This window comes from Mya arenaria, chromosome 3 (genome assembly GCF_026914265.1).
Source record: "Mya arenaria isolate MELC-2E11 chromosome 3, ASM2691426v1".
NCBI lineage: Eukaryota > Metazoa > Mollusca > Bivalvia > Myida > Myidae > Mya > Mya arenaria.
In genome coordinates, this window is record NC_069124.1 from 76767671 (window position 1) to 76791032 (window position 23362).

Genomic DNA, 23362 nt, shown 5'->3' on the forward strand with positions numbered 1-23362 from the left:
TGTACATGGACGTAGAAACTGACGTGAAATGCTGGTTTGTGATGAAAATATACGTAGAAACTAACGTCAGATACTGGTTTGTAATGTACATGGACGTAGAAAAGGACGTAAGATACTGGTATGTAATAACCATGGACGTAGAAACTGACATAAAATGCTGGTTTGTAATGTACATGGACGTAGAAACGGACGTAAGATACTGGTATGTAATGAACATGGACATAGAAACTAACGTAAGATACTGGTATGTAATGAACATGGACGTAGAAAAGGACGTAAGATACTGGTATTTAATGACCATGGACGTAGAAACAGACGTAAAATGCTGGTTTGTAATGAACATGGACGTAGAAACGGACGTAAGATACTGGTACGTAATGAACATGGACGTAGAAACGGACATAAGATACTGGTATGTAATGAACATGGACGTAGAAACGGACGTAAGATACTGGTATGTAATGAACATGGACGTAGAATCGGGCGTAAGATACTGGTATGTAATGAACATGGACATAGAAACGGACATAAAATGCTGGTATGTAATGTACATATATGTAGAAACTGATGTAAAATGCTGGTTTGTGATGTACATGGACATAGAAACGGATGTATGATAATGATATGTAATGTACATGGACGTAGAAACTAACGTAAGATACTGGTATGTCATGTACATGGACGTAGAAACTGACGTAAGATACTGGTATGTAATGTACATGGACGTAGAACCTGATGAAGGATACTGGTAGGCGATGTAGGTAGAAACTCACATAAGATACTGGTACTAGGTGATGGACGTAGAAACTGAGGTAAGGTACTGGTGTGTAATGGACATGGACATTAAATAATCTGAAGGAAGACTAAGACATCCGCTGATTATTTATTTGTGAAAACAATTCATGATATACTCAATATATTTAAAACAATGCTTTAACAAACTCAAATATTCTTCTAATAAACAACTATCAGTTGAAAATGCTGTGTAACAAACAAAGGAAAAAAGCTTTATCAAAACTGAATGATTTGAACTGGATTTGAAACCATTGACTATGAGTATAAAAGACAAAATATTCAAAATCTAATGAAAAATAAATAATAATAAATAAGAAAAGCTCTGATCTACAGATCATTTCTAATGAAAGCAGTTCAAAAAGTTACACTGACAAGTTCATGACAAACAGGCAAAAATGGAAATGTTACTTTAGTATTGAAACTAAATTATCCTATTAATACTAATGGAATGTATCTTAAATTACATAAAATGGCTACTATGTCTGGTCATTTTTTAAGAAAAAATCCTGTATATGCATAGCTTTCTTGTTGTTGTTGTTTTCATCAGTTGAGTAGTGCAAACATTTCCTAGTACCATAACTCAGAAGCCATTCAAGAATTATATTCATATTACATAAAGGATACATGCTAGTGGTGACAATTATTATTATTTTTCACAGTGAATGCTACTGTTGATGACACCAAGGCAATGAAACTAAAAATAACCAAGTAAAGTTTCATGCTTTTATTTAGTTTAATGTATCGTACTTATTAATTTAAGCCCCATTGTGAAGACAACAATAAGCTAACATGAACCATCCTTGAGTGCCTTTCCTGGAAAGAAACCAGTTTTAATAAGCTACATCCGGTAGTGGCTCTTGAACCTATGACCTTTTGGGCCAGAGGCGGACATTTTTACCACTGTCACTACTTTATTTCTTTAACACATACACTTAATAGCCTGAAAAGCACAATCAGACAATAATTGCACATATCTATTCCAATATTACTCATCCATAGTCTAAAAATAACCCAAATTAATCAACATTACCACATTAATAACAATGCCCAGAGCAGTGTAAAAGTAATTTTGCAATACAAATGACATGCACATGAATGGTATTAAATGCTAGTATCAGACTTAGGCTCGTCACATTTGTGGTGGACTGACACTAAAACATCACTTGAATTTCAAAATTTTACATTTCATAACTTGAGCCAATCATTATTAATTAAAAACAGGCTTCCAACAAATGTCTTCTTATGTATAAAGAAATTTGTCACACAAGTATAATGTATAAAAAAATTAGATAAGGATTAATCAATTTGTCTCGTGTGCTCATTCTTTGTGAATGCATGACGCAGAATGCATGAGGTCTCTCAAGCTGTGCTAATCCTTGCATATTAAACAATTATTCATCAAAATTAGAAATAAATACAATCTTCAGCGATGATTATTTATTGTTAAGGAAAGGCTAGCAAAAATATATGTTTAAATAAATGACAAGCCTATTGTTATGTCATATCATGATTGGTTAAATGGCACCACGCTAATCCAATTAGAGCACATCACTGATATAAACAATGACATTGTAACCACTTGCACTTCATACAATATGCAAAATAATAAAGATTTCTCTGAAAAATACACTAAATGAATTTGAATAATTCATACTGCAATTCATTTTAGGTTACAGACTGTATCAGACTTAAAGATAGGATTAGGGTTGATTATATATCTTAGGTTAGAGTTAACCTCATAAATCTTGGTTAGGGTTAACCTCTTAATGTTTTGGGTTTTTCATAAAAAAAACAAAGATGCAACAGAATGATAACATGAAAGAGTGGCATTTTTGTGGAGACATAAATAATTTGTTCTTACACATTCACATTTCATTAACGAGAAAAATAGTTTGTATTTCTTTGAACACATTTGATTTTCAAATGATTTAGTCTCTGAAACAACAAGTGTATCTATATGCACCAAGTAAGAATAAAGAATATAGAAACTATGCAAAGATATGTCGCTGGGTTTATATTATCGTTGGAGTTGAACCAACTATGGTGGGCACCTGTAAAACAGTTTGTGTAGTCATTGGTGGGTTCAAAACTATTCCTCTACTACAGAATCACTGCATATCACAGACGAGAAAAGAACTGTAAACACAGTAACCCCATGAATTAAAACAGCATCAATATATTCATTAGATACTTCTTTACAATAATACATGTATTTTCACCATAGCCAGATTCTCACTTACTCTACATAATAATGTGATCATATAAACGAATGAAATGTACAAAACAACATGGCAACCAATACAGGCTTTTGAAATAACAAAATGCAGGAGTGTGAAAAGTAAACACAGAGGTAAAGTATATACTACATTCATGTCAGACCATCTCACAAAACAGCATCAACAATGTACCTGGTATATTTACTGTCAATACAACCAGTCGGAATCATTTTCTTTTGACACTGTTTTACAATAGTTATACAATATTACTGAACACAATGTTTACTTAAAAGAAAATCTACATGCATTCTTTAATAAACAAAATGAAAAAGAAAATCCCTTTAAAGTATATCTTGTTTACAATGAAAAATATCCCTACATTATATAAAATCCTATTTCTTCTACTCAATTTCCACTGGCATTAGCAGTTATATCTACTTTTTACTAGCTCAAATTATCAAAATGCTATTAACAAATGACTGAAATCTCAATATATGCACACAAAATTGAAAAATAAAATGTCAGACTATAGTATAGGTGGTTTTTGTTTGTAGGTTTGGTGGGTCTAGTCATCGTCCATGTACCTGTCATAGTCCAGGGTGCTGTGTCTGATGTAGGCACTGATTGGTGTGAATGTGTACTGTTGATCCTTGGAGGCCGGACCAGGTGAAAACGGGAATGATGAAGTCAACACAGTAGAGTTCAGCAGTTCGGAGAGATTAGACTTGTTGGTTTGTGATCCAAATATAAGGTTATTCTTTGATCGGAACTTGACATCAGAGTTGCTGGTAAGCTCCAGCTGTTTGACCTTGTGCTGGAGCTGCGCTATCTCTTCTACCATAACACACTGCTGGAGGTACTCTGTGGGCGTGCCTCCACTGAGGATCTGAGCGGGGCTCTGCCATCGTAGGTAGCACTGCCTCCAAAGCTGCAGCACCTGTGGAGACTCCTCTGGTACTAGCACATCACGACGCACCGGGTCCATCTCTGCAGAGCCTGCACCCATAACATTGTTTTCTTGAACCATCCGCAATGAATTGTTTCTAGAGTTCTGACAAACTCGCCCAGGGCGTGATAGTAAACGAAGGTCATTTATGGATGTCCTCAGTTCCTCATCATGAGTAATAAGGTACAAGGGGTTTTTGAAAAAAGACAAATCTTCGGAGCTGAATTGAAAGTCCCATTTCCAAGCTGATGGAAGTTTGAACTGTCTGATGTTCTTGTTATCATTCTTTGAGAATGATACTCGCTGATGATCATTGTTGAAGAGGAATGTGTCGAAGATGCCGATGAGGGCTGAGTCCCACATTGTGGTGAGGAGAGTCTCTGTAAACTCAAAGCTCGTGGGAAACTGCTGCATCAACTGCCATATACAGTCCAGGAATAGGAGGAAAACCGGAGTCTGAAACAACACAGAAGCAGTTTGGTATACATTCTTTGTGCTCCCAATAAGAATGCTTTTATATCTATGGTTGGATTTATGAATACGGATTAACAACATAAACATTATTTGATTCATTTACAAATTTCCAACAATAAGAGTTGATTAAAAATGTTTATATTTTGATCTTTTAGTAAATAAAACTTCTTATCAGTCTGTCACTTTACAAACTTGTTTACAATTCATATAGGTTAAAATACAATAGCCAATCTGATATCTTTCTTTTTGACAATTTCCAGCATGCACAACCCACACCTGTTCAAGGCTGGACTCGGTGGGGGTAACAAGGGCGAGGTATTTCTGGAAAGGGTGCCCAGCCCGTACCCACTCTTTCTCCACCAGCCCCTGCAGCCCCGTCATTGTACGGTAGTGCGGGTCAAGTAGGACCTGGGCCAAACTTGACACCAGGCACGACATATCACAACCTGTTGCCTCTAGAACAAGGGAATACAAAGTAAACATCATAATATAAGAAACCGAAGTTCTTGACATTTTTTAAGGGTGGAAAAGGGCCTTAGACCCCTTTTGAAATAGTTTCCAAAGTAAATTATATTCATTTTAAGGAATTTCTTTTTTTTTATGCATATGTCTGAGCAAAAAATAATCTTTACAACTGTACAATAGTCTGAAGTTAAAAGCTTGCAATCATGATTTCACGGCTTCAGAACCCCTGTAAAAGAAAAAGTTTTAAAAATACTGATTATTGGCGATTTAAATATATTTTTAAAAACAGAATTTTTGATATTTGGTATAAAGTTAAAGCAAAATTGTATCAGCTGTCTGTAAACCTCATAATCACACATAAAACTCTATTACTATATGTTTATCAAACTCTAAAATCCTACCCTGAATAACTACGGTCCGTTTCCCTGAGATAACATGTTCGCAGATGTCTTTCGCAGCCTTAAGACATCTGGCCACAAGCAGCAGCCAGCGGGAGCTCTCCAAGCTTGTGAGCCATGAGGCATCCTGGTCCACAAACTCCTCTATAGTGTCTGGGGTAAGGATTAGAGGAAATTTGTTAGCTCAAGAGATGCTTTTTTTTTAATTGGGTTCCTAGAATTGCTACATTGTTTTTTTTAGTTGAATCTAATTTCTGCAGGGTTTTTAGGCTGAAGTACAGCCCAGCTTCAATTAAGGCTGTGTTAACACTTGAACTAGTTACACATGGTTTCTATTTGAAAAAAAGTGAAGTAACAATTAGTCCTATGTCAATTTCAAAAATTCACCAAAAGGCCCCAAAACATGAAGTTTGTCCTTTATTTCCATGTATCGAAACCACTTTAGACCTAAAAATATAGTACATTGTAAAATTTGCATAAAAATGGGAAAAAAACCCTGAACACTGTGAACGTAAATGATTGTTTATCAATCATAATCTTTGTCACATCAAAAGCATTATTAACTATAGTAGCAAGGTTTGAATATTGCACAAGCGGCCATAGTGAGTGTTGTTACCGGACATGCACATTTTTCTGAGTCTGGTGAAGCTCTCCTGCACCTCCTGGCATGAGGGACACTCCTCCTCGATGACCACAACCTTCGGAGAGTTCCTCTGGTTACTAGCAACCTTCACTGCGTCCAGCATCCTGCAGGGAACCAGATGTTGCAATATTTGTTGGGCAATGTTCTACACTTATAAATCTGATCCTTTTACAGATTTAAGAATTATTTTAACATTTGATTGTCCATGTAAATGCAGCTGAATAAGTCTATGATTTACCGGTAAGTGTTTTTTATCCGTAGCATTACAATGTTTGTCTTCGCAATTACTAAACAATATAATTAGTTATTTAATAAGCATTTAAACCTTCCCTGCATATAAGTATTAGGAATATTTACAAAGTGAAGCATTTGAAATTTGAAATTGAAGCAATAAGAGATGGGAAATTGAAAGACAGAAGTTGATAACAATTTCGTCAGTCACATGCTCCTTGCTTCCTTTCCCCTTAACATATTTCATTGATATCTCATAATGAATATCCAAATATCATATCTTAACATACAGTATAATAACAGTTATAGAAGTATTTTTATGTTAAAGCATTGCAATAGTATGTTGTTTTTCCAAGAGCCACGTGTATCAGTAGAGACATACATGAAGGAAGAGGAGGAGATAAGGAGAATAACTGTCAGTGCCAGTGTAAGATAGCAATACATTTCACTGAGTGAGCACCATAAGGCTATATTTCATGAGTGGCATTGAATCAAGTGAACTATTTACTCATTATGTTCACAACGTGAAATATATTGCTGTCTTATACTGAAACAAACATTTTTTTCTTTTATTATATGCTTAAAAAGGATATAAAAAGATAATTAATTGTAGTTTTTCCGAAAAACGTGAGATATTGTATGAAAATGTAACGTCATTTTCAAAATGACGTCTTAGAAATTGTATCCAAGCCGTGTGCTTGCAGGTTTTATTTGGTAGTAAAAGCAAGGTAAAATTTCAAAAGTGAAATTAATCAAACTGTTTGAAACAGTGAAATATCATTTTTATTTCACTGATGAATCTTAATAAATAGCTTGAAAGCATATAATATGTACATGTGAAACACTATAGGTAGAGACTTATACTCACTTATTGTCTTTTTTATTATTACTACAGAGTAAAATCAATATGGCAGTCAGTTACGCTGGAACATTTTGAAATAGGGATAAAACGATGATTGAGGTTGTGACCGATTATTTACAAGCAAGGTTGCCAAGAAAGGATTCCATACTATTATTTATAAATATTATACTAAATTGATTATCTCCATGTAGCTACATTCTATAAAATAGAAATATACAGTAGAGCAATTGAAGTAATTAAAAAGTAGTGTATCTGGCATTTACCTAAAAACCTTACTTAAAAGCTAAACACTGAAAGTTACTTCTAATGAATAAAACCTTTTAAAAAATAATTGTGTTTTTTCATAAATTGTTTATTAAATGTACATCAGTTAACATGTAAATGCAGTTTGTATTTAATTCATAACATGATAAATTTTAGCACAATATTAAATTTTTGATTTTGATTTAATATTTGACTATTAATTGAAATGGCTTATCTCATCATTTCAGATGATTAATTATCATTTTGGACTGATTTTTAATCCCTACTTGTAAAGATAAAAGCAATTTATATTAATATTTATAAACAACTAATATTCATGCATATTTGATATAAGATTTGTCTAGCCATTTGTAAACATTACCCAAATTGTAAAAAAGGTCTTAAAAAAACACCCTGATTTTTCTTCCACAAAAGTTGAGGACTTAATGAATGATTATAAGTGGGAATGCAGTAGTACATGGTAAATCAGGACTGTTTAGTGATATCATGAAGTATTCTTACCGCTGTTGGAACTTTGTCTGGTCCGAGCTAATGTCCATGGCCGACATGCGGACCAGGCTGTTTCTGTTGATATGGGTGTAGCACCATACCTGTAACAGATAATTGGCAAAACTACACTCTCAACATTTATTATTCATCTTAATATAGTAACTGCAAAAACCGAACACAATAATTATTTCTAGTTCATACTTAAACATGATCAAGTGACATTGAAATTGAAAATGTTATAGAACCAACTGAATTTCAACAACTAAACAGTCTTATTGCATAAATATTAACCAATAAATTTCCGTGATGGCATTTTAAGTTTAAGCTATTTAAGCTTTGTTAGGTAGTTCAAAAAGTAAGATTTTGTCCGAAAAGTCTGATTTTCATTGCAGTCTATACTTCAGACTTAACAATTCTAGAAAAAGATACATCCGAAATAACAACTAGAAACACTGCAATGACGAAATCAGGTATTCAAAGACGAAACTAGGTATACAATGACCAAACCAAGTATTCAATCAGAAATTATAGCCAATTAATTTCTTGCTGAGTAAGATAAAAGTATCAGCCTTTTACCTTTATCACTCTAATTACTTTAGTTAAATATCTTATGTGTTTAGTTTCCATCAATTATAACTTAAGTTGTAAGGCAGACACCATTTTTATATTTTTAGTATCAGTATCCTTGACCACACCCCTTCTCAAAAGCAATCCCATGCTAAAGATTCACATAACTTACCTAACTCACCAACTTTCATTACTATCCATCAATTCTATCTTAAGTTATTGGACAGAAAACATTTTATATTTATAGTAACAGTGACCTGAAAGCAATCTCAAGCTAGCTTTTCACCTTGAAAACCTGGTTAAAAATTGTGAAGACAATTTTGATTACCATACAGCACACTTAATGTTTTTATGATCTTAAAAAGACAGTCCTAAGAGTCTATAATCTTACTATAAAGCAGTTATTCCAAAATGGTTCTAGGCAAACTTACAGGAATCCTTCTGTCCTTGAAGTGAGGGGCAGCTTTCTGGAGATCAGTATTCATCAAGGCACTTGGCACAACAAAGTACTTTGGTAAACTGAAAGAAAACCAGAAGGTACTAATGTCGCTAAATTAACAAAATTTTGACAGTATTTCTAGTGCATTTTTTTAACAAAAGTTAATTACCCAAATTGCAGACAAAACAGAAAATAATTATGATCTCATATTAAATTTGACCATCATATTTGGGGTTCATTTGAAATGTCCTTTTTTGACACAGCTGCTGTCTTTTGGCTGTTTCCTTTATGTTTAAAATTACTTTCATCTTCAACAGATTTCACATTATACAAGTAGTGTCTTGTGATGGTTTGAATTGCTATTGACACCCGCAAAATAAAACCATAACACTGTCGTAAATACAAAGCAATCTATATTAAATACAAGATACACTGCAATGCAATGAAACCAGGTTTTAAGTATTTGACAGTAGCACTTATGCATGTGTTGTGAGAATGTATATGTAAGTAAGCTAATTTGTTGAGTGTTGTGTGTATGTTAACACAATCCAATGAAAGGTCTCCATAAACTCTTCCTACATACCAAGTTTGGCCATAATATGTCAACTGTTTTCTATTTTTAGTAAAAGTACCCTGACCCTAAGAGTCCAAATGCAATACCATGAAAAGGTCTCCATAAACCCTTCCTATATACCATGTTTTGTCATTATATGTCAACCCTAACTAAAGTTAATTAGTACCAATCATTTTCCTAATTTTAGTAGCAGTTACCTTGAAAAAAGGGGCCCCGAAGACAATCCCATAAAAGGTCTCCATAAGCTTTTTCTTTATACCATGTTGGTCACAATATGTCAACCAAAACTTAAAATATTTAGTTTCAACCATTATTCTATTTACAGGCACAGTAACCTTGACCTTAGGAGCCCCTAACACAATCTTATGAAAGGTCTCCATAAATTCTTCCTATATACCAAGTTTGGTCACCAAGCATTAATGTGTTATTCAGTACCAACTGTTTGCTATTTTCAGAAACAGTGCATGACCCTGATTCTAGCAGACTAAAAATCAATCACATGAAAGGCGCTTTGTGAAAACCTGGTTTAATCATATATGCCTGTACCTCTGAGAGAGGTCAAAGTGAATGTTGACATCGGTGACACGCCAGGTCTTGTCAGCATGGCAACGACGGAGCTCCTCCTCCCAATCCAGTATACAATCAAACTGAGGGCACTCCAACATCATCTGACGACCTACAGGAATGCAGAAAGTCTATAATTTACAGTCTTACAGTGGAATGTGATATTAAACATAATAGAATGGGGCTGGACATTATGAAATAAGATAGGGGGATTTTCATGTACTATGAAAAAAAGAATTAATTTTAGGTAAGATCTAAAATTATGATGTTATGATCTAAATTGACTAACCAGGCCATGTTATTTTATCAACTTAAGGATGGAAATGTAACTTTTTGTTGCAGAGGAACCTGAGAATTATAATTAATCAAAATTATCTCAATTTATTGATCTGGTGAATGGACTTTTGACAGCAAATATGAAACATATGTCACTATACCCTTACCAGAGAGGAGGTTGTTCCTGCCATACTCGTAGGCAAATAGCAGTGTGTCCTTTGTTGTGAATGCATGGTGCACCAGCATGTTCACAAACCGTTTGTTCTCGTCTTTCGGCGTGAACTTGAACCCAAACTTGTGGATACGGAAATCCTGACAAAAAGTACAAACAATTACTTTCAGGCAATTAAACCCATCTCTATTTCATAACATGTATTTCTTTTTTAAACAAGAGCTGTCGTAAGACAGCGCGCTCGACTATGCCGCTTTTACTTAGAAGTGAATACAATAACGATGTAATATTACCAAGTTTGGTCTCTTTATGTCAAACCTAACTAAAATTATTCGATACATAAGGTGACTTTGATGCTGCCCTCCCACCAGCCCGCCCGAACAATGTTGCAAGTCATTCAAATAACTTGTTTTCCTATTATGAAAATGTGGTTAAGAATATACAAATATGCCTTTAAAAATAAATTAAAAAAAAATAAAAAAAAATAAAAATTCAAGGGCCATAATTTGTATTTAGGGTTTAAATGGAGTTATGTTTCTTGTTGTAAGATGGTCGTAAATAATTTTGAATTTTATTAAGTGCATTGAAGTGCATAGAAGTTATTAATAAATATCCCAACCTGCCCTAAAACTTTAACCTAAGTTCCATAGTCAATCAGGGGCCATAATCTGTGTAAAGGATAATATGGAGTTATCCAACCTCATCATGTGATGGCCCTGAACAACTGTGTGAAGTATTAAGTCAATTGAATGAAGGGTATTGGACTTATAAGTGAAAATCCCAACTTGCCCTAAAACTTTAACCAGACGCCGACGCTGGGGCGAGTAGTATAGCCCTCCTTATTCTTCGAATAGTCGAGCTAAAAAGTGATCAGAGGAACCTGACAAATGCCCCTGATTCCAAAAAGGAAAAATAAGATAACACTGCCATTAATCAATGAAATGTAGTTGCAGCATAACATAAACAAAAGGAAACTAAAATACAATTCTCAGTCTGAGCATTGCCTTTTTTCACTGAAATTCAGATGCATTTGAATGTAACAACTAGAAAAATTTAAACACAAAACAAGAACAACACAACTGGGACTTAACAAGTACAAATGAGTTATGACTTTAACCCTATTTTCATGTGTTGCAAATTTAGCAGGGTGCATTGAAACTTTAAATTTATATAGCAGGAATTTTTAATTTTTTTGATGCAAAGCACTAGTACAAGAATTTGGGCTTGTTTCGATGACTATAATCAGCAAATCAAACTCTCATCAAAATTACTCATTTCATAACAATTCTCATCTATAAATTATCCTGTCTATTTTAATTAATTTATAAAACAATTGTTATTGTGCATCCTTATTGACATAACTATGGCCAAAATCTGTCAAATCAACAACAAAAAGTCTGTGTGTGGCCTTATTTGAACATGTGTTTATTTTAAGGTAAAATCTTGTTTGGTTTAAACAGTATTTATTCCTATGTTTTGTTAATATATCAGCATGTTACAAGTATACAGGGTAGGGATTGAAGAGATAGCTTAGAGCTAATATTAAGACTTCTCTCCTTATTGGTATAAACAACTTATGGCAATATAGAAAAATACATATGGTACGGTTCTCGGAAGTCACAAATGTATCGTTTTGTACAAAAACTAGCGTAGACAGTAAAGTATTTTTATTCATAAGTAAAATTAACTTAAAAGGAAAGAATCGGTAGAAAAGATAAAAGGAAGTTGGAGTTAGGTATAAAGATTCTTTATGCAGAGTTTTGACCGGTTGTGGCAGAGAAAGGAGATGGCAGGAGAGAAAGAGGTAGTAAGAAGTAGGGTATGTGAACTGGTTTAGGGTCATGTTTCGGGGACACTCCCGAGTAGGCCTTTATAATAGATTACGAAAACCTTTCCGAGGCTGAGATGAACTTATAAACATGGTGAAATAGGTTACGGTTTGTTATGTCATCAGTATGAGGACTTCCAAATAATAGTTTGTAAATTAACTGGTTGAGGTGATTGGTGATTGAGAATCTGTCTCTGGTTGCGATATAGGTGACAGTGAAAGAAGTAGTGTTCGGTCGTTTCTGTCTGGCCGCACTGACAGTAGGGGTCTGGAATTATGTTCTTCGAAAACAAGTGCTCCTTTAAAATACTACAATGGGTCCTTAACCTACAGTGCATCATGGAGTCGAAACGATTGCCTTTATAACAATAGGTTGGTGGGTTTGATATTTGATAAAAGTGCGGATAGTCGTGACTTAAAAATCGACACAGTTTCAGACCCTCGGATATTAGAAGGAAGAGCGTTCCATAAGGATGGGATGAATGACTTAGCGAAAACTTGTGTGTTATTAAAGTAATTTCTTGTAGAAGCAGAATTCCGTAGATTATAGGACGTAACATTCTGTACTAAGTTCGGGACAAGAGTTGAAAGGTAAGTTGGTGTCATGGAATTTATCATCTTATAGAACAGTGTGAGTCTATGTTGCTGTCGACGTGACTTAAGTGATTTGAACCCAGCCTCTTTATAAAGCTTGTCAGAATTTACAATTCTTAGTGTTTTTATCAAGACAGGGTTTTTCATGAACAAAATGATATACTGATGACTAATCATTTCAAGAATATTTTGTATTTTTTAATGCATATCATATATGGATTACAAGTACAATGTTCTTATCAGCCAGATTGATACAACTATCTGTTGCATATAGTATAATTACAAACAATGCAAGGGTTGGAAATTAACTGTGACCTACTTAAAACATTCACTGAATGGACTACTTAAATAATTACATAATGAAGCCGCATACTTACTTTACAATGCACTTCTAAAGTTTCAGTTTTTGCCGAGGTTCTTGAGCCTAGTGTTAATTTCTTCCTCTTGCCATTTGAAGCCACTGAAATCAGTAACATAAGTATTAACTATTCATTACTCTTCATATAGTATATTTCCCACGAGGAAATTATAGCTTCTTTGTCAAGTATAACCATAGAGAAATCTATAACACAAAGCATACCCCAGTGATTGACCAGTGCCTACTAAAAAAAGCATGTATGGAGTGTTTCTTAACAAGTTAAACATGGGTAACAAATATAACTAGAGCCATCACAGGAGTTATAAGGGCCCTGAATGAAAGCATATTGTAAAGGAGGTGCACTTTAAAGTTTAAGGATTGCCAAGTGTTGGTGGAATATATATGGAATGACCGTAAAAAATTAAAATAACATTAAAAAACATGACCAGATAAAATTATAACGAGGCAAAATTTGCATTAGAGTACCATACTTGATTGTACAAAGTTTCAATGCAATACATCAAGTGGTTGCTGAGTTAATGACTTCAATCTGCTTACATGCGAAACATTAACCAGAATTTTTGAGAAAAAAACAACAGGGGCAAAATCTATATTATATGCAAGATATCAGACTTCAATTTTTAAAAAGGTTGGATGGTTTGGAGCCCTTGTTTTAAGTTTCAATGCAATACATGATGTGTTTACTGAGATATTCACTTAAATGTGATTACATGCAAAACCTTTACCAGAATTGAAAAGTTAAATAATAAAGGGCCAGTATTTGCATTACAGTAAAACTGAGGTCGTTCAAACAAGCGGTCGTTCTAGAACTGGCGGTCCCTTGAGGTCGGAGCTTGATCCTGAACATTTTTCCTTCTATTTTCATATAAAATATACATACGCTGCATCATAAACCAAAATATGTCGAGAAGTCGAGCAATATAGTCAGACCCAAGTACACAAATCATGCACAAAACCATATGGCTCCCTCAAGGTCATAATTTCACACTTTTTCTGAACTTGTATTCCAAAATCAACAAATAATAGCTAGGTGTTAAAATTTTCGCAAATTGTAAAAATTGCAATGACAGTTGAAAGGCAATTTGATAAGATGTGAAAAACCGTTTATCACAGTTAATGCATGACCGATAGTAGTTGATAAGAGCATTTGAGAAGATAATTATGAGAAGTTAATAACGAGAAATAAATTGTGAGAAATGTAAATTAGTAATAAAAATATGAATTAACATATCGATCCAACATCGGAATCTCTGAAAAGAATTCCTTCTTGTCACTTTGCTTTGCAATATGGCAATTTTGTAAAAATAAACATTTCTATTTATTCATTTATTGATATTTCTTTTACATTTTACATTTAGTATACGACAGCCTTTGAACATACATGTATGAGCGATTTCCACAAAGCAACTCATAATAGGTGTCTTAGTAAACAGTCCGTTTGACAACTTCAATTCACTGAAAGGTATTTCATAACAGACTGGAAAATTAAAATTCCGGTTGTTCGAAACATCGGTTCCCTCAAGCTTTTGCCTCAGTCCCCGGCGCCCTTGAGCGATCGCAGTTTTACTGTATATGCAAAATACAGTTATCTAACTTGGTTATTAAGTAGGTTGGATGGTTGAGTCCCGTTGTATAAAGTCTCAATGCAATAAGTAGTAGTTGCTGGGATATAAACCTATGTGTGCTTACATGCAGGGTGCTAGGGTAAATAGTGCCTACATATAGAGACAATACAAATGGAGTCAATACAAGTTAGCGGAATGTCACCATCTCCTGGTATCTTATTATGATAGATGGAGTCAATACAAGTTAGCGGAATGTCACCATCTCCTGGTATCTTACCATGATAGATGGAGTCAATACAAGTTAGTGGAATGTCACCATCTCCTGGTATCTTACCATGATAGATGGAGTCAATACAAGTAAGTGGAATGTCACCATCTCCTGGTATCTTACCATGATAGATGGAGTCAATACAAGTTAGTGGAATGTCACCATCTCCTGGTATCTTACCATGATAGATGGAGTCAATACAAGTTAGTGGAATGTCACAATCTCCTGGTATCTTACCATGATAGATGGAGTCAATACAAGTTAGTGGAATGTCACCATCTCCTGGTATCTTACCATGATAGATGGAGTCAATACAAGTAAGTGGAATGTCACCATCTCCTGGTATCTTACCATGAAAGATGGAGTCAATACAAGTTAGTGGAATGTCACCATCTCCTGGTATCTTACTATGATAGATGGAGTCAATACAAGTTAGTGGAATGTCACCATCTCCTGGTATCTTACTATGATAGATGGAGTCAATACAAGTTAGTGGAATGTCACAATCTCCTGGTATCTTACCATGATAGATGGAGTCAATACAAGTTAGTGGAATGTCACCATCTCCTGGTATCTTACCATGATAGATGGAGTCAATACAAGCTAGTGGAATGTCACCATCTCCTGGTATCTTACCATGATAGATGGAGTCAATACAAGTTAGTGGAATGTCACCATCTCCTGGTATCTTACCATGATAGATGGAGTCAATACAAGTTAGCGGAATGTCACCATCTCCTGGTATCTTACCATGATAGATGGAGTCAATACAAGTTAGTGGAATGTCACCATCTCCTGGTATCTTACCATGATAGATGGAGTCAATACAAGTAAGTGGAATGTCATCATCTCCTAGTATCTTGTTACGGTTCCGCTTGCCAGTCTGAAAGGACAAAATAGAAAAAAGGGTAGCATTTCAAATATGGAAATATGCTTTTTAAGCTTACAATTAACAATGGTTCTGATAGCTGATGACTGTCAATCCAAAAAAATAGCTGGGGGTCAATTTGAGTACTGGTATGAATGATTAATGCCGAAAGTAGGGTAAAGAGGCAAAGACCCCTTTTGTATCGTTTCCAAAGTCATTCAACTCATTTCAAGGGGTTTTCCTATTGCTTTTGTTTCAACCATCTGACCAAAAATGTCTGAGCAAAAAACAATCTGTACAACTGTACAATAGTCTGGAGCTTTAAGCTCTCAATCCTGATCCAGGGTTACTGCTTGAATTTTAGAGCCCCTGACTTAAGCATTCAAATATTCAAAATAGTGCAATAAAATGTGTTTGTTGTTAAAGCACGTTCTTCTGTGAAAACAAATCTGAAAATAATGTTAAAATATCTTATGCTAGTTGACATGGCAACCATCATAGCATATTAGGTATTTCCCTTAAAAAGCGTGGTTCCTTCCATCAAAAGTAGGGAGCTCATAGTATCTTACTTATGTCATTAGATCTATATCAAACATTCACTTCTATAATTATTACTTTTAACTTATGCTTGTTTTGAACATAAAGTCATGTTTGTACATGTGAAGTCAAAATAATTCAAAGATGTTTACAAATTCATTTACCAAACTTTGAAATGTATACTGTTTTAAAGTAGCATATTTCAAACAGATTTAGAAAAAATACGTCAAATTCCCAGAGATGAGGAATATTTCTTTGCATGCATTTATTTTCCTTTTTTTTTAGCATTTCAGTAATTATTGCAGGTTTTCACAGGGACTGGCTCACTTAAACATGTAGATGCAGAATTTTGCATCTGTTTTTAAATTAGTTTGTTTTAAATGAATACCTTGGCTCTTTTAACATGCACTTTAAAATCTAACAAATTATCATATCATAGGATTATCACCCAAATCAAACAAAAACCTATGAGTTATAAAAGGTAGAACTCACCATTTCATATGAAGACCTGTCTGCAGTGAGAAAGCCAAGCTTATAGTTTGTGATACAAAGCACGCCAGACCAACCCTGCTTGCCAGCCGAATAGGGCGCATACTTGAGAACTCTGTCCACCTCCCCAATGACCCGTTCACCTATAAATAATGAAACCTAACATTAATTCTGTGGTATCATGGTACACCCCTGATAATTTAAATCTGTAAGTAGTCAATAATTCTTCCTAATTGTGTTCAGGTCGGATCATGTGAGCTTTTAAAACAGGCTGCTTCACTCTGTCAAATCAAGCATTATATATTGTCAACTCAAATCAAGTTTATTACATTCCGTTTGCATCAAACATGTAATGAAACAGTGATGCTGCATGAATTTATTACATTTCAAAGTAAATATGTCAGTAATCATTTTTATTTCTGACACAACAATATCTGCAGGTTTACCTGTCAAATGTAAATGATACCCTTTTCTTTCTGTTTGGCACACTTCAGAATGTTAATTTTTAAAACTATGAACCAGTGGCATTGGTTCATGCTCAATTGTAGACAAGGAAAATCATTATCAGTATCAGTATTAGCTACATGTACCTGGCATCAGGTTTGGTTGCTGGGAGACATCAAAGAACTTGGAGGCCGACTCCTGGACCTCGTCATCTCCTCCTGATACCAGATACTGAAAACACAGGTAACAAGAATACAGTTCAGGAAAAAAACAATACCACAGTAAAGATTGTTAGTTGTGCAAGGGAGGAAACAGGTAACCAAAGTCTTAGATCCATTCTAACACAATTGCAATATATCACAAAGGTTACAGTGAATCATAAGCATAAACATACTATAGGGACATTTTATACAGTATATACATTGTGTTTATAAAAGCATGGAATACAAAAGATGCTAAAATGTTAAATACATGTAGATAATACACAATGGTCTCATTAAGAACTTCCTGAAGGTCAAATTGCAAGGTTCAAAATACATTTGGCCATTTTCAAATTTGGAAAAAAAGTGAATTTTAAGTGGATTAAGAAGAACCTGGTGGGTTACTCTACTACATGTATTTGACGTGTTTCTTTCAACAGAAACTTATTGAGAACCCTGAATAAATGTCAGAAATGGGTGATTGCATCTATATAAAGCAGCAATGAAGTTATGAAGCTCTATAAATGTTCATATAAAAGCTACAGCATATTAAAGACTACTATTACATGACAATGCTTGAACATACTCACATCATTCTCATCTTGTGGAGCATTATCATCTTCCTCTATGTAAGATTTGAAACTCTAGAAGGTCAAGGTTACAGCAAGGTCAGGGTTGGTAATGCAACAGGAGGGTAAGGGGTAGAGGTCATATGAAAAACAAACAGGAATACTTTTCTTGAGATTTATGGCAGGTTTTACTTCATCAATTAAACAGCTGAGTAGTATTTACTTCTAAAACTCACGGTGTTTACAGCATTATCCATGATTATGTAATACTTTTAAGCAGTTTTGACTCTTTTTTAAAGAGAGGATGTGAATGTATACATTGAGTCTCATAGTTTATGAATACCTATATTAATGTTCAATGTTTTACTTCATCAATTAAGCAGCTGAGTAGTATTTACTTCTAAAACTCACGGTGTTTACAGCATTATCCATGATTATGTAATACTTTTAAGCAGTTTTGACTCTTTTTATGAATACCTATATTAAGGCAATATGTAATACATAATCATGGATAATGCTGTAAACACCGTGAGTTTTAGAAGTAATACTACTCAGCTGCTTAATTGATGAAGTAAAACATTGAACATTAATATAGGTATTCATAAACTATGAGACTCAATGTATACATTCACATCCTCTCTTTAAAAAAGAGTCAAAACTGCTTAAATGTATTTACAAGTCAACGTTGAAGATGTTGGGCTGATTGTTCAGAACTAAATGTTCAAGTCAGCAATGTGAATTATAACTTTTTTGTTAACTTCTAAACGTAATTTAGTATGTGCAGATCATTTTAATACACGTATAAACAAGTACATTTGTCTCGAATCTTGTAAGAAAAACAGCAGATCACAAGTTGCTGTTAACAACTTTGTTGACATTAAATAAGTTCTCAACAATCGACCCAGTATCCCTTTAAAGCATATGAATTCAGCAAGAAGTAGCCAACATACCATAATTATATGTCCTGATAGACGCCTTTGGTGTGTGTCACTTAAAGAACCACATGCATTAAATATCAACCACAATTTAGTTGTTTATGACTTTGCCGTTCTGATGTTATGTATCCTACATATACTGTAATATACAAGAATAACCAGTTATACATGTAATATTAAATGAGATCTGACTTAGATATCAATAAAGGAAGTGGTTGCATTTGTTCAAGATTTAAATCAGTTTATGATTTATTTAGTTTAAGAATCAGACAATATTACACGTACCATGAAAATGTATAAATCACAAAAGAAATGAAGTTTACACTTCTTATAATCTGAATTGCATGAACAATGAACACAAATATGCTATGGTCTCTATTAATAAGCAAATAAATGAGGTACTTAATGCCTCGAAAAGAAGAAGATAAAAGGTGATCATGAGCACCCCAAAATGCACATAAATAAGGGCATGAGAAACTATTAAGCTCTTATGATTTTATATTTTTTAGAAGAAAATAAGTTTATTGTCATAACTAGGATTTCGGTATTTAGCTCTTTTCTTTTTTTTTAAACTACCTGAATTATGCATATATAATATTATAATTATTATCATTATAATTATGTTGGGCAGGATCCCAAAGCAAGTACAAATTTACCTTTCCTTGAATATATAAAACCTTAATTTTATCGTCAAAGCAGTAACTAGAGAGTTTATTGCGAGCCAGAAAGAGTAAATTACTATTATTTGAAACAAAACAACAAATAATACAAGTAAAAGTTATCTACAGATATATATAGGATATAGTTATGCAAAATTCCATTCATAATATTCATTTTCTAACAAAGCTTATTGTAACTGTTGTAAAACTTAGCTTAACTGTAACAGGAGAAGTCGTACCAACACAAACTGACTCGTACCACTACAAGTCTTGCCTTATACGGAGAAGTCGCCCAATATATATGCGATAAGGTCCGATCAAGATAATGTGTTTGATTTGTTTCAATAATTAATGGATATCAAATTACATTTTCTGTGATAAATTTGCCTTAACATTAAAATATTGGAAGTTCAATGTACATATATTTGAGATCGCCGAGAGCAAGAAGAGCAACATTCACAGGGTGTTTTAGGTTCATAAACCTAGCTTGTCATAAAGATACGGAGTACGCGATTCACGATATATCACGATATGCTTATATCTATATATATATATATATTTTTTTATTTTTTTATGTAGGACTTAAATGTTTGCCTATTTTGTAAATTGTTGAGCATATCCTTACCAAAACTGCATTTTTTAATGTTTTGTAAATTGTTTGCCATATTATAAAATGAATATTATTTGTTAATGATTGCTATTTTCAAATTGTTGATCATATTTTTATTAAATGAAAATTGTTCATTTAGTTTTGCCTCTTTGCTAAATGTTAATTGTTGAGCCTATTATTGTTATTAAATGAGTATTATTTATTTGTCTTTTGTTTTCTTTACTACCGGTAGTATTTCCTTCCGCCATTCTTGACTTTGCAAATGACTGAAAATGTCAAAACAGCGAATGCCACTTCAGCCGCATTTTCGCAAATAGCTAGCTCGCAGATTCCAGTATTTTCCATACCTTTTGTAAATCAAATTGCAATTTTTTTAATAATTTTATTTTCATTTTTCATTTTAGTTTGAACAATAAACACGGTGTAGATAAGTAAGATGTAACGTACTTTGCTAGCTCTACCTGCTGTTTGCGAAAATGCGGCTGAAGTGGCTTTCGCTGTTTCAACAGTAAAAAGTGAAAGTTAACAAATTGATCGTGCAAAGATGTTTGGAAAGTGTTTTAAGCATACAAATCTTAAGTCGAGGTAACGAATCTAAGGATACGCGATACACACATTTTTTAAAAATGCGATACGATACAGTATATCGTCGGGTACCGAATCGCGATTTCACGATTCACCGATGAATCATTACAGCCCTACAAGATGATTCTTCAGGCCTAAAAAAAACAATACAACGCACAACTGCCTACAGCGAGCGGTTACATTACTTTCCCCTCTGAGAAGACTCAACCCTAGTCTTGGCCTGGGAAACTCGTGGGTAAGGCAACTCCGGTACGGCAGTTGTCTTCATCCCACCACTGCCACCATTTGTAACGTGCGAGGCCAACAGATCCCTTCAAAGAAAAGCATGCTCGACCCTGAGGGGGCCCACTGGTCTTTATAAACAGTAAATTGTCAATCCACACGGAGACAGGCTTTGCTAATTTGCATATTACCAAACAAGTATATCAACGTTATATGAACATACTTCCATCTATAATGAAATGTTATACTATGAACACACATCCACCTATTGAAAAGTCTTATATATTTTTCACCTTTTTATAGTTTTTCATTTTTTTAAACTGACTATGAAAACAGTAGGGTTGGCGCCTATTACGTAGATAAGGTCGGGTAACCCGAACCAAATGTGTTTTTTTTTAGGCCTTATCAATAAAATAAAGTTGTGTGTAATGTATGACGGTCATAACATGTACTATATCATCCAACTAAAGGGCAACTTCACCGGATATGGAACGACTTGGTGCGAGTTCGTGTTTGAACGACTTCTCTTGTAGTCAGCTAAACCGTATTTTTGATATTGATCATTATCATTCATTCCAAAATATTCCATTTCTGCTAACATATGGACTGTTTTGTCTGGTCTTGGTGAGAGTCACCTAACCAAGACAGTAACCTGAGCAAAAAGGAATTATTGCAACACAAATTTCAAACTAAACATTAACAGTTTCCGATTTCTATCCAAAATACAGCCCTAAGCTCCCTTAAAGAACCTGTTTGCTAAGTTCACAACTGATTGAGAGTTCACTACGCAGAGTTAAATATTATTAGTAAACATATTACCGATTTTCTTGAATTTCCAGCAACAGACTGAGTTAAATAAGAAATAAATTTGGACTTCGGCTGGCTCATGTTGCAGTCATTTTTGTCTGATAGTTAGAGAACTTTATTTTGACAGACTGCCTCCCCAATGTTTTACTTCCGGTATATTTGTACTCACATTGGTTCGTACCAAACGTACTTAATTTATCGAATACTTTTCAACGGTTTTATCTCACGGGCGGAATACGAAAATAAATATTGCGACATTGTTACAATGTAGCCGATCCTTCCGAGGGGTGACTATATATAAAAAGATAACACACCTTCCTTAACGAACTAATGCTCGCCGAATGGGTAATACCCGATGGCGAGGGTTAATACTCGATCTCCCCCTTTTTCTGTAACCGGGTCAGGCGAGACCAGACCTAAATACAACCTAAAGCAACACTTTTATTAGGATGTCCCAAATTCTAAAAAAAAATGGCTAACAATTTAGCCTTTCTTCCACTTGGGTAGACAGTCTACCACCAAAGGTGAACTGTGATCTCTAACAGGCCCTTTGACCAAAATTGTAAGCACAAATGTATGCTTTGATAAATCCCAATTTCCTAACTATCTTAAGTAAGCCCTTTAAGTAACCACGATCTACAAAAAGGTGACCCTTTAATGAAGAACAAGAGCTGTCACAGTATGTGACGAATGCCCCCGAATGTGACATTGACCTATGAACAAGGTCAGTACATGGAAAGTTGATCTTGCCTTTACGTGTCAAATACATATGGCAAGTTATTTTAAATTGCCTCTGAACAAAATACCACCCATACCTGACAACCTACACTCCTATGTCCTTATATTCAGCATTCCATTGTGAATAAACACTAAGCGTATCTTTCACCTTAGAGGTAGAGACATGGGTCTTGCACGCGACACGTCGTCTTGGTATGTCGAACACATGTGGCAAGTTATTTTAAAATCTGTCCATACAATAAAAAGTTACAGCCCGACACGACAACCTATAGTCTATGTCCTTATATGCAGCATTCCATTGTGAATAAACACTAAGTGTGACCTTGACCTTAAAGGTAGGGACACGGGTCTTTCACGCGACACGTCGTCTTGGTATGTCAAACACATGTGGCAAGTTATTTTAAAATATGTCCATACAAGGGGCAGTTACAGCCCGGACACGATAACCTATACTATATGTCCTTATATGCAGCACTCCATTGTGAATAAACACCTAAGTGTGATCTTGACCTTACAGGTAGGGACACGGGTCTTTCACGCGACACGTCGTCTTGGTATGTCGAACACATGCGGCAAGTTATTTTAAAATTAGTCCATACAAGGGAAAGTTACAGCCCGGACACGACAACCTATACTCTATGTCCTTATATGCAGCACTTCATTATGAATAAACATCTAAGTGTGACCTTG

General features: G+C 34.5%; 1 protein-coding gene across 4 annotated transcripts; it reads right to left on the reverse strand.

Moving 5' to 3' along the window:
- Window positions 1-870: 870 nt before the first annotated feature.
- Window positions 871-22082, reverse strand: LOC128227452 (myotubularin-related protein 10-B-like). Of its 4 annotated transcripts, XM_052938009.1 has the most exons (16): window positions 21947-22082; window positions 19067-19190; window positions 18138-18191; window positions 17494-17578; window positions 16907-17046; window positions 15817-15892; window positions 13175-13257; window positions 10371-10515; window positions 9910-10039; window positions 8782-8869; window positions 7796-7884; window positions 7037-7057; window positions 5911-6041; window positions 5298-5447; window positions 4708-4886; window positions 871-4413 (listed from the first exon to the last, which is right to left on the reverse strand). In XM_052938009.1, the coding sequence occupies exons 2-16, from the start codon at window positions 19067-19069 to the stop codon at window positions 3577-3579; spliced, it is 2211 nt and encodes a 736-aa protein (XP_052793969.1). In that variant the 5' UTR covers window positions 19070-19190; window positions 21947-22082; the 3' UTR covers window positions 871-3576. The 4 variants fall into 4 exon arrangements, with proteins under 4 accessions (XP_052793969.1, XP_052793966.1, XP_052793968.1 ...); XM_052938006.1 differs by lacking the exon at window positions 19067-19190 and having other exon boundaries at window positions 21947-22081; XM_052938008.1 differs by lacking the exons at window positions 18138-18191; window positions 19067-19190 and having other exon boundaries at window positions 21947-22081.
- Window positions 22083-23362: the final 1280 nt, after the last annotated feature.

Bases quoted from the DNA above. Each gene is read 5' to 3' on its own strand.
- LOC128227452 (XM_052938006.1), bottom strand. From the start codon at position 22,015: ATGAGCCAGCCGAAGTCCAAATTTATTTCTTATTTAACTCAGTCTGTT. The intron at 13,258-15,816 runs GTAAGATACCAG...TACTGATTTCAG, and splicing joins TATTGACTCCATCTATCATG to TGGCTTCAAATGGCAAGAGG. The intron at 10,516-13,174 runs GTAAGTATGCGG...ACTTTTTGTCAG, and splicing joins CTTTAGAAGTGCATTGTAAA to GATTTCCGTATCCACAAGTT.